The following is a 13,134-nucleotide window of genomic DNA, read 5'->3' on the forward strand; positions in this document are numbered from 1 at the left end:
AATTTGCCCTCCTGGCTCATTCTCCATTACTCTCCTTCACTTCCTGTACCTCCTTGTTGTCACCTTTCCTGCTCATCTTTTGTCAGTCCTCTTCCTGTCATTACTAGTCCTTCACTTTTGCATTTATCCATCCTTCAGTTTACTGCTTCTTCTATCTCTGACTTTCCTTTTCTCCTCCTGTCTTTGAAGACCAATTCTCCTCAAAAGAATCTCATCTTATCCCTATTTTCCACCATCATTTCCTCCTCCCCTCCTTCCCTTAGTTCCAATTGGTCTATTAAGTCAGTTGAGGCTGCGAGTCCTTTAGCCCCTTTATAAGCAGCTTTTACAAGTTGGCTGGTTGGCTGTAGACCACTGAAGGATGGAATTGAATGGCACCAAGGCCCAATGGATTTATCCCTTCCTCACATTCATAGCCAGGAGATCCTGGCCTGACACAAACAGCAGCTTTTCTTTACTTCTCTGTTTTAATTGAAAGAACTTTCACTATGTTTGTTTATCACTCTTTTTGGCTGCCGTGTTTGGGAATGGGCACCGCAGGTGACAATGTTGACTCAATTTTTAAATATTTACACAGAACAACCACCAAAATGAACAGTTGCTTGTCTTTTTTTGTATTAGCCGCTTATTCTATTTTTTGTTTTGCTTTAGTTAAACCTGTTTTGAATATAGCAAGAATGAAGAAATATTGATACAGTAAATTTTCAATCAGACACTGTGGCTCCAAAATCATTTTCACCATCTCTGAAAGCCCAACAGAGCAGCTCTCAAAGTATTTTAGAATACACAGTGGTGTAAATTGCCCACCATGGTACAACTACTGTTAAGAGCAGACCTGTCACTGCGTTGTGACTGTACACTACTTTACAAGAGTACTTTTTGACACACTGTCACCATTCAGTCAGTGTACCAGCAGTTTGGACCACAGCTCTCCTGTTGTAAACCGCTGATGTGAGAATTTTTGGCATTTATACCTCAAAATGAAAATGCATTAGCATGCATACAGAGGCAAGCAAATACCTGTATTCCTGTTTTAAATTGTCAAAACGTTGCCTTGTTCTCTGAGCCCAAGACTGTGAAATACCAGGCACATGCCTCGGGTGAACTTTAATTTAACAACACATCATTCAGTTTTCTGCAGTACATCCAAAGTTTTAGGCAGCTAGGGTCTGTGGACCCTGGCTGTGTGTGCATGTGTGTGTGAGAGAATCAGTGTGAGTTCAGCATTTCTTGCACGCTGCTCCTCCATTTCCGTCGGTGCTGCTCGACTTCCTTTCTGAGAGGTTGCTTTCCCTCCCTCTGTCTCTGTCCCTCTCAGTGGAATGGTGACCATTTGAAATTGCTCTTCACACTTCCCTGCATTTGCTGCTACAAACACACACACTGAGAGACCAAGTGCAATGACCCCGCCCATTCAACACACACGCGCACACACACACACACACACACACACACACACACACACACACACACACACACACACACACACACACTTGCACACACAACTGGATATGAATCACAGTCATAAGATTCCCATCCACACCATCGTATCCCTTCTTCTGTCAGTCCATCTCACTTGTTTTCTCCTACACCTCAAGGAGAGTCTTGAAATGCAAAGGATGGACAGAGTCAGGAAGGTATTAAGGAAATTGGAGCGAGGCAAGGTTGAATCACAGAAAAGGAGAAAATACTGAGAGGGTGGGGGATAATATCAAAGGAGAGAAAGGTGGAACAGCAAATTTTATATTTCATTTCAGCTCTTGGGTGAGACATCTTGAAGGAAATGCAGAAGCCTCTATAATCTACAGTGAATATAGTGGCCTCTTCAATTCTGCTTGGTAAAGACTCTTTACAGCCACATATTTGTATAATAATCTGTAATAATCATTTGAAACACAACATTCTGATTTAATTAATGTGTCCAGAAAGGGTCACCTTAGTTGTACGCCTGACTTACAGGACAGAAAAAGTGGCCATCGGTAATAACAATTATGAGAAAAAAAAGTTGTCACTGATGATTACTTTAAATTAACGAATATAAAATAAAATCATAATTAATTAGGATTTAAATCACCCCTGAGTTCCTTGTTCATACACTGTAGTCAAAAGAAATAATTAATGAATAAATAACCCTCAAACACTATAATTAAGCAGCCAAAATATTCCTTCCACTTTTTATGGAGCATCAGTTTTAAAACTAGAATTACCTCCTCACACTTATATGCCTCTGTGAACCTGTCATGTGGCAGCTTACATCCATGTCTGCAAAGAAGCTGCAAATTCTAAAATATGGAAGTTTCACACACATCTTCAACCTGACAGCATAGAACATCTGTTCAATCACCAGAGTTTCGAGGCGGGCTCACAAGATTAGAGCCACCAATTCAGTATCTGACCGAATGTGAAATATGGTCGTAATCATATCCCAAATGTTTATGAAAAATAAAAAAGATCACTAAGCACTGTGTGCAGGATATACAGAGGCATCCTTGAAATATCTGTGTGAGAAGGAGTCAGTCTTTTGTAGAATTTCAAGGATCGGGGCCCAGTCCTTTGGCCGTATTTGATGACATAGCATCCTTGAAATTCAGCTGTTTGAAGATCCTTCTATATGACCTTGAGATACTCTTGAGTCAAAGTGATATTTGACTCAAGAGTACCAAATTTGAAGAAATTCCCTGAATGCCTCCCTGAGAAATCATGTTCACAAGGATGGGATGTATGTACAGACTAAAGATAACGATAAGTATGTGGCACACTGAGATTGATGTTTGCCACAGGCTTAAGTCGTCCTTGTGAGATAAACGTAAGACTGGATCAGCTACATGAGAATATATGTAATTAGAAAATGCTAGTTAGCTATCAACAATGAAGGAATTTTTCACCTTGATCAACTTACTGGTTTGCCATGTGGCTGCACATACCGCTAGTGAAATGTAGGAACAAACGGGGACATTTTTCCCACAAAATCTGTCTTTCTCCCACTGTCTGTCTCAGGTGCTGTCACACTGAGATGTGACAGAGTTAAGTGACGGCGCAGGTGATTTATATGAAATTCTTGATATGACATGTCTCCCTGTCTTCCCATTAAATTACACCTATGGAGAGGTGTAATGACAAAGGAAGAGAAAAGCAAAACAGGGGAGGGACGGAGAGGCTAAAGACAGAGGGGAGGAAAGCTAATATATGGAGGTAGAGGGAGAAATTGAGTTAGAGAGGCAGACAGATGGAAAGAGAAAGGGGAATATTGGGTCCATGCGAGCAGGATGTGGGGTGGTTAGTGGTGGAGGAGAGTGATTGTAGTCAGACCATATCTGGCGAAATGTGACTCCAATGACCAAATGACAGGGACATCAATCAACAAGTGGTGTGTGCATGCGAGGGGGTACTGGGGGTGATGGTGCAAGGGGTAGACAAAATTATGTAAACACACCATGGACAAGGACAAACTCATGCTGCTACAGTCATGTTAGCTGGGACAAAACAGAGACACACTCCTTCAGCTAAGAAGAACAGAGGTCACAAAACAGACATGCACAGTTTTGGGTGGACAATATCCATGGAACACCTTATTGTTTGATACATCGATATCGCAATCTCAGAAATTAGCTGAGCTGCATGAACACCTCTCTGACACATTTTCAACAAACATTACAAAAAGTTTTCTTGTAAGTTTCTTGCAGGGCTGTTGCACTGGGTTTCATAATATTGCCTGTGTACAACTAATTGGCATCCATCTATCTCAAAATTGTTGTGTGTTGCACCAGAAATACAGTTAGCATTTAGGGAGAATGGCTCACCTGTCAGATCGTCCGGAATGTCTTGAAACAGTTCATGTTGACACTGCGTAGGCCCATTTGCAGCCACTGGAGTGAAACCAGTAAGTAAACTTCCTTGCCAAGTGCTTGCTCATGGGGGAATGTTGGGTCTCTCTGTATTAAAGACTAAATTAAAGAGTGTGGTCTAGACCTGCTCTATTTGTAAAATGTCATGAGATAACTTTTCTTGTGAATTAGTGTTATATAAATAAACAGAGCTGAATTAAATTACCCACTGTCAAAGTCAACCATATAGTAAATCATTAGTAATGGTTGTCGCATGCTGATACTTTATCGTCAGGTTAGTGACAGCAGGTGACTTTTACAAATCAAAAAGGCCGTTTATCAGCTAGCTCAAAACAACAAAAGTGGTTCTCTAGGTATGTAGTTTTTGCACACACAGAGTTGGAGGAAATTGTTTGAAATTGTGGCACAAAATTTCACATTCTTATTTTGGCTGACTGAAGCAAAGAACCAGTAACTCTTTTTATTAGATTCTTCAGCCTTGGAAAAGATCAAGTATTTCAAATGCTACGTCCCCATTTGTGTAAAGCAGTATTTCAGTTATGATTGTAGCCCTGATGACAACACTTTGACATTTGATGTTATCTTCTCAGACTTCACAAAGTTCCGCTGAAGAATTTGTACTCCTGCTTTCACAACTGAACATTATTAATAAAGTGACCATCATGTGGAATCACTGGAGGCGCTCTTAAACATTTTTAAAAAATTACATTAACATTAAAGAGAGATTGTGCAGGATATTAGATGGAGAGACAGACATAGAGAGAAGGACAAGAGATAGACCACCACAATAAACTATGCTTGTGATGAATGCTCTGCTCAGAAATAGAAACCTCATCCCTCTCTCATCCTCTTCATCCTCTTTCACCCTATTATCTCTCCTCCTCAACACTCTGTCCTTCCTTTCTTCCACATCTCACACATCTCAGTCTATATATCTCCCTGTATCCGTCTGTATCTTTCTCTCTCTCCCTGTCTCTTTCCGTCTCTCCCTCAGACAGCGTGCCATCTGTGTGATCAATGGAGTTCATTCTTTTCAGGAAATTCTCCCATGATGGATTTTTCTTTGCTGTGCTGTTTTTTTTTTCCTTTTTCTTTTCTTTTCTTTTCTTTTTTAAGGGAGGTGGGAGTGATTTGCTTCTGTGGATAAAAGGTTAAAATTAAGCAAACTGATTTAGCTGCTTTTCATCATTTTTTGGTACTTATTAGTTATAGAAATATTTTTACTTGAATTCTTGGAGTAGTCAGCCCAAAGAATTTAACAGTCAAGACAAAACAAATGCCTAAATAAGAAAAACACAGGAACCGAATAGATGGGGAGGAGCAGAAAATGGGGGGGGGGGACAATGCAAACATTCACACACAAAAACAAGCCTGGTCTTTCATTTCATGAGGTTGTCCTTCTTGTCTGAGCGCCTACACACACACACACTCGCTGACATGCCCAGACTAGGCTGATATGAGAAATAACCCCAATCATGTGTGTTTGCGGTTGTGTGCCTGTCTCTAATTAAATATAAAAATCTGAGCCAATATTTAATCAACACAATATCAAGCAGCACTGATACTGTTATCACATCTTGGTATCTCTCTTTCTTATTCAAAACCCATTTTGCTTTGCTTCTTTCTTCCTTTTTCTTTCCTCCAGTCCTACATGCTCCACTGTGTTTTGATTATTGACTGTGTGTGTGTGTGTGTGTGTGTGTGTGTGTGTGTGTGTGTGTGTACTTGGAAATAAAGCATGGTGGGCACTTTTTTGGGAAGAAGAATCACAGATGGGCCTTGTCAAATCTCTGTACATCTGGCTTTATTCCTGTCCAATTTTCCACACACACACACACACACACACACACACACACACACACACACGCACACACACACGCACACACACACGCATATATACTTTATCTCATTCGTAGTCATGTAAACAAAGCATGCATATTATGCATATATGCCGATATACAATTGCACTTACTTATAATATGCAGTTACCTAACAATGCATGCACATAGAGGTACCCACTAGAGCACTCATTAGTCCACACACACACAGTCACTTAAAGACATTTGTACACACACAGACACACACAGACATGGACACACTGTGCAGCAGGACACAGCGGGTATGGACTCCTGTTGTGGCTGATAGTTGCCAAAGTAATGATGCCAGGGAATCTGGACCATGCCAGGTTTAATGGTAGCCAATGGCATACTAGTGTTTGGATGCCAGATTTCAAAGGGCCAACCCTTACTTGTAGTATAGCGCCACCTATTTGCATGTCTCTCATACCTGAAAAATATATAATGTTGCCACAGAAGTTTAAAATGATGCTGTCAGTGCAGTCAGTTTTCAGATTACCAGAATAGACAATGGGGATAGCATGACAAAACAATATATTCTACTGCTCAGATTAAAAACTGTTACAACAGTTAAATAAAGAAAAGAAATATGACTGGAGGTAAAAGGAATACATTTTGTCCTATTTGTTTCTGAATTTTTTTCCTCCAATATTAATGATTCCATCTAAGGATCAACCTTTGCCTGCATGAGAGAGCTCTGCATGTGTGTGTATTTTTCTGTGTGTGTGTCAGCTGTTCAAGGTCCCTGTATGGGATTGGAACATATGCTTCATGAGACTCCTGTGGACACACACACACATGCGGGCGTTTGCACTTCAAGGACTCTCTCGATGAGAAAAGAATAAAAGCAAAAAAAAAGAAGCTTGCTGAGATTATGTGTGTAATATGCTGATGTGTTTTGGCCACACGATCCACGTGTCAGCGAACGGCGGATGATTACAAACAACGTTTGAAAACTGATTCTAGCTCCATTTCAACCTTTTTTTGCATGTCAATCTGAGTATTGATAGTTCCTTGAAAACATGAAGTTCTCACCTTCAGTCAGCCCAGTGCTGCAGAAATAAAGTCTGGCACCAATAATGATTATTTTTTAAATTATGGGGGTTTTTTTATATTTGTTGGATCTTTTATTTCCTGAAAGTATTGATAAAACCAAAGTTGCTGTATATTTTAGTCGTAAAATAAGTTTTTTCACATTCCAGATGTCCGCTCATGATCTAAAAAGATCACCATACTACTCAGAATAATAATGAATTTTAACATAGCAGATCTTATTTTTCTACATCTCCTTCTTCTTTGTCACCCTTGTCAGCACCTGTCTGAACATTCACTCAAAAGCTTCACTGACACTGAGCAGTACACAGTGTTAATACAGGAGGCCATATCCATCTATTCAAAAAGTTTGCTTAGTCATTAGAGACATTTTGCAGTCATCTTGTGTAGCATAAAGATGCCAGTAATCTGTCACACTGTACAGCGTGTGCACATTTTTTCCATTTTCTCCTCTTGTTTTTTCCTTTCGTCTCACTCCCGTTTCAGTTTCTCCTCCTCCTCGGTCTCGACCATTTTTGCTTTATTCTCCTCTCTTTCTGCTCTTTTCCCTCTGCCTGTCTTCCTCACTCTAAATGTATCCTTACGTGGCCACACACCATAACCAAACCAGCCTGCGTATTCATGTTGCACTGGGGTATCACTTTATTTCTCTGCTATTATTTTTTTGTGAAGTTGCCTCAGTATGACTTGCCCCAGACAGCGCTACACTGTCCCACCCTCATTATATTTTCACACTCTGCTACACTAGGACACAAGGATACACACATGCACACACAGTTCTGCGCAAATCCACGTCTGTATGCGTGTGTGTGTTCTGTTTGTGACGGTGCTCGTTGTGTGGTGTGTTAAAATTGAAATCTGTCTTTTTTGTACTTTTTCTCTGTGCCAGTATCAGTCCATCCATGTTCTGTAATTGATTTTCTACACTGTGCTTATCAATGTGAGCGCCACCTCCACACAAAGGTTTAACACACTGCACAACATGTATGAAATAAATCTGTTGTTTGAAAAAAACAATACCAAACCTTCATTTGCTTTATAGCTAACCATCCATAACTTCATGTTTCTCAGCAGTTTTACTCAAACAGTTCAATTTTGGCCAGACATATCAAATTCAACTTCTTCTGAGGAATAGAACATAAAGGCTGTTTCAAATGCATACACTATGAGTTTATGTGAAAAGCTGATAGATATGTGCATACTACAAAAAAGTTTTTCACAGGTCAGTGAGTCTTGGGTTTGTCTTGGGTTTAGATACAGTTTGTTGACTTGACAGAGATGATTAGCTGCTTTGGATTTCAGTTACAAGTGACACTGTCAGCATTGCAAATTTAAGGCAGTCACTGTATCTGTTTTATGAACAGGATGTTTTTATAATTATAATAAAGCTATTTTTTTTCTTTTTCTCCTCCTCTGTCCTTCTCTTTCATCTCTCTTCTTTTTTCTTCTGCTTTCACTTACTCTTTCTTTCCTCCTTTCCTGCTTTGCTCTCATCACGTAGTGTCTGACAGCCAAGCAGGTGCAGCAGGAGTTGGACCAGGAGGAGGGCCAGAGTCCTCCCAGCCCCGTTTCTCCTCCTCCCTCCCCACCTATCTCCCTGTCCAGTGCCAGCTAAGTGGTGCTGACTCTGCTTTCTTCCTGCGGGAAGTCAATCAGGAGGTAATGCGAAACGGCAGCCTATCATCCCGAACTGAGCCCTTCTTCATCCACCAGCTGGAAACTGGCATCGCCGCCCCACAATCCCTGCCGAGCGTCAATTGCAGCTACGGAAATCTGAGCATTGAGCAGCCAGTCCCAGTGGAGCTGCTTCAGGGTCCACCACCACATCTACTGCTGACCACCAATCAGGTGACTCTGAACTGGAATGTCAAGGGTCAAGTGGTGGTGCCCAAAGTGGGTTCAACACGGCCCTGGATTCAGGTACTGATATTTTACTTTGGATTATCCTTGATCGTTCACTCATAAGTATTCTAATACTCTTATAAAAAATGTTTCAGGCTTCACTCAATATACCAATCCCATTCAAGAAGAATGATCAAATCCAAAGGTCACCAGAGGATTTTATCTGCCAGTTTATCATATTTTTGTCTATTTGCTGTCTAATGAGCTATTCATTATACAGTATAGTTATTTACTAGCGGAAGCCATTTAGGCTCTGTCAGAAGAGGGAAAAACTAATCCATACTCTTATCTATAAAATGCTCTGTAGAACTGAGTCATGTGATAATGCTTTCACCATGATCAGCTCCTTTCACATGACAAAAAGTAATCTGATCCCTTGATGAATGCAAATGTATTGATTAAAATAATACACTCATTAAAGGATATATCCTTTAATTGTCCTAAGTACTATATAGTAATTAGTGCACATGCAATTGTAAACCCATTGCTGTCCATTTGCAAGGTACACTATACAGACAAAGGTATTGGGATGGGGCTGTTTTCAGGGGTTGGGCTGGGCCCCTCACTTCCAGTGAAGGGAAATCTTAATGCTTCAGCATACCAAGACATTTTAGACAATGCTATGCTTCTAACTTTGTGGCAACAGTTAGGGAAAGGCCCTTTTCTATACCAGCATGACTGTACCCCAGTGCACAAGGCAAGGTCCACAAAGACATGACTGGATGAGTTTGGTGTGAAAGAACTTGACTGGCCCACACAGAGCCTTGACCTCAACCCCATCCAACACCTTTGGGATGAACTTGAACAGAGATTGCAAGCCAGTCCTTTTCATCCAATGTCAGTGCCTGACCCCGCAAATGCTCTGCTGCATGAATGATCAAAAAATGGAAACACTCTAAAATCTTGTAGAAATCCATCCCAGAAGAGTGAAAGCTGTTGTAGTTGCAAAGCTGTCTGTGTTTTTAGAATGTGATGTCATTAGCCTGTTAGTGTAATGGACAGGTCACTCAAAATTGACTAAATTGACTATGTGTATATATATATACACATAGTCAATATATATATATATATATATATATGAACTCTACACAGTTCCTTGTTTTGTCCATCCACTAATTTACTAATACATTATGTTTATTTATATTGTCTTCAGGTACTGTTTTACCTGGTAGGACGCCGTTGGGACGAGCCTGACCCACCTCCACCAGCCCTCCTCCCATGTGTCAGAGCCTTGGCCGTCCGTGACACCAGTGAAGCAGCACCCTCAGCGGGCTGCCGTCTCATGGGGCCATCTGGGATCTGTGTTGTCCGTCTGGAGATTCCCCCAGCTTGGTTTACACCACCACAAGTGAGAAAAAGACCTCCTGAAGTGACTCTACCATTAGTGGATGTGTATTACTCAATTATACCAATGGAAGGAGCTGGTCAAGAGTGTCCCTCCATTGTAAATGAGCCATGGAGAGGTCAGAGTGCAAATGCAGGGCCTCTTGGAGGCCTCGGCATGGGTCTTGGGGGACAGTGGAGTCCCCTGCTGGATGGAGGTCTTCAGGACATGCTGAAAGCTGGTTCTGTGGTAATGACCATGGGCCCTGTTTCTGCCAAAGGTGAAAGACTGAGACTGGATGAAAATGTGGAGGTTCTGGTACCACCCAGCCCGGTTCGACTCGGCAAAACTGTGGCTTTTGGCATCTACATGAAGACAGATTCAAATACAGAGCAGTTCACACTGAGGTAGGAACACAAATGCTTTCACAGAGCTTCTTCTTTTTCATTTCACTTTTTCTTTGGTTTCTAGGTTTTGCACATATTCCTTTCCTCCTCATCCGCTCTCTCTCATCTCTCAACACCGTCGCCTCCTGAGGTTGATGGCTGTCACCTTTGTGTACTCAGCCTCTTTCAGGAGCCAGCAATACAAATAACAACCTCATGAATATTCATGACAATCCAAGGAGAGAAGAAAACACAGAAAATGAGAAGCAGGAGAGGGAAAGGGTGACTGAGCGGGACTGAAGGTTGGGGAGGCAGGAAAATGAAAGAAGAGACATAAAATTAGTTGATCCTGGTTTTTCTAAATGAAGGAGGTACCCAAAATGGCTCTCAGGTGTACTTTAAGAGGTCACCTACATGCTTTCCCGCATAAGCAGCAATATGTTTTTCATGCACTTGCATCCCAGGAAATTTCTTTTTTGGTTCATTGGCTAGAAAACAAGTTTAAAATCCCTGATCCAGACTAAGTATGCATATCTGCATCCCATCTCTGCCTCATCATTTCACTGACTTTAGGGATTTCAGGCTGGCAAATGACAGATGGGCAAATTTATCATTCTATCCAAAGAACATCCTGGCACACAATGCCATGGCTTGATATAGCATTACTATAACAATGAACTCCTAAGAGCTTAGAACTATTGGGAAAAGAGAGCAACACATAGAAACACTGGATACATTTTTCCGTATTTTAGTTACTGAAATTCATTCACAGAAAACCACGGAACCCAGTGACCACAGTAATTGGCACATGTCAGATATTTCTCTTTTTTTAAATGAGACTTAAGTCAAAATATTGATCAAAAGAGGTTAGCGATGGCCCAGCCGCTACAATATGAGAATGGTTACATTGATTTCATATTTACATAGTAATTATAAGTGGGCGTGGGATCGTTGTTCATCCTGTCTGTGTTTGTTAACTGTAAACTGGCATACATAAGATATCAAAGACTCTATTTACAAGGACAGAACGCATATCAAAAATCAGAGTGATCAGAGTCTGGTCTTTGTTCAGATAGATTTTCTCGTATGATTTGTTTTGTTTTTATACTATATTCAGTTTTAACACAACACTGAACGGCATGCAATGCTAATATGGGAGCCAGTCAAGCACTGTGCGGAACATGTCCAAATAGACCAAACCAGATATCGTCAGGTAAAAGTTACTCCCGAAAAGTAGGCAGAACAAGACAGCGGAAGCTAGTACAGTCAGCAGGCTAACAACAGCACAAAGTCGCGGTGATACAGCTTATTAACAAACACTTTACTGTTATAAATATATGTCACTCTCCTTGCAGTCACTGCTGCCTGAATGAGAGATCACACCTCCCCACTTGCAAACTGGCTTCATGAAATCATGTGTGTAGGTTTACTGTAGATTTGCAGGGCCTTTAAAACTTCTGTGTACTTTTACTATTAAGTAACTTTTCTTTGCAGTCCATTAATTCCACAGTGCTTGCATATGTTCTCTCATATGAAATGAACAGACATCTACAAAGCAACAATACACTTGCAGTTGTAATTACTAAGTGAAGGCCAGTTTGTATTTGTTCCAAGATTCTGGAAAAAAAGCAGCAGACTCGCACTTGCATCTTTCTTTGTGCACAATCACTTCTGAGGTCGTTTGAGGACAATGGAGGAAAAGAACAAGCGGCTAGACTGCACTGCACCTTGACCCACTACCTGCTCACAAAATTCACACACACATGCAGTCATCCAGATAGAGGGGAATAAATACTCCACGACATCCTGTGCACATTATTTATTTCTGCCGTGTACGCACACACACACATACTTCTTCACTGTACATTCACACATTCACAGACGCTGTACACCCTTGCTTGCAGAGACACTTTGTCTCTGTCTTTGTTGTACAACACCCCTACTGTGTGTGTGTGTGCTTGTGTGTGTGCGTGTGTGTGTGGTACCCTACAAAAAGAAAAAAAAAGTTTTATGATATTATATTTCATCATATCTTCTTTTTTTGCTTCTTTCCTTTGGTTCTCTTCCATTCTGATCTGAGACAACTTTCAGTCTTATATGTGTGTGTGTGTCCAATTTTAAAAAATCTCGAAGCATTATATAGACAAAAATATTTGGTCACACTATTATGGAAGCAGTGGTCTCAGTATACAGGCAGCGGTAGCAGTGGAGCAGTGAAACAGATATGTTTTTCCCGGGGAGATGGAGTGTATTACTGGAGCAAGAGCTGGGCAGAATGGGCAGAGGTGAGGAGATGAACCTGAATGCAGGAGACAGGAATTAGTTCTACGAAAATCCACAAAGAAAACTTTGAAACACAGAGTCGGCCTGACATGAATACCACAGAGTTGCAGGTACAATCTGGCAAAGGTGGAGAGGGAGAACCGATTCATGTGAAGCCAGAGAAGAGGGTGGAGTTGATTGCAGCTGATAACCAAACAGGTGCACAGGTGGATGACTGGTAAATTGGTCAGGATCGCCCAGTTCTGCTCCGAATAGACTCGTGGTAAGACATGCACACAAACACTCACGAACACAGAGAGAGTGAAGGGGGAGGAAAGACACAATACAGATACTCTAGACACAGAGCCCAAACCTAATAACATCCAGTGAAGGGAAATCTTACAACAAAAGTCAATCTTGCTGTAAAAGCCAAATGTCCCAATACTTTTGTCTATATAATGTATTTTTCTGTTGAGAGAGTTGAGGTGTGTGTGTGTGTGTGTGTG

At 41.1% G+C, this 13,134-nt stretch overlaps 1 protein-coding gene across 1 annotated transcript in view; it reads left to right on the forward strand.

The window, feature by feature from the left end:
- si:dkey-215k6.1 (transmembrane protein 132D) overlaps window positions 1–13,134 on the forward strand; it is a 233,795-nt gene that overhangs the window by 81,324 nt on the left and 139,337 nt on the right. Inside the window, exons 5-6 of the mRNA XM_046385383.1 lie at window positions 8,256–8,674; window positions 9,810–10,387. Of these exons, the coding sequence (XP_046241339.1) occupies window positions 8,256–8,674; window positions 9,810–10,387 (997 nt within the window). The remainder of the gene's footprint in view (window positions 1–8,255; window positions 8,675–9,809; window positions 10,388–13,134) is intronic.

The sequence above is a fragment of the Scatophagus argus genome, chromosome 4, assembly GCF_020382885.2.
Source record: "Scatophagus argus isolate fScaArg1 chromosome 4, fScaArg1.pri, whole genome shotgun sequence".
NCBI classification, from domain to species: domain Eukaryota; kingdom Metazoa; phylum Chordata; class Actinopteri; family Scatophagidae; genus Scatophagus; species Scatophagus argus.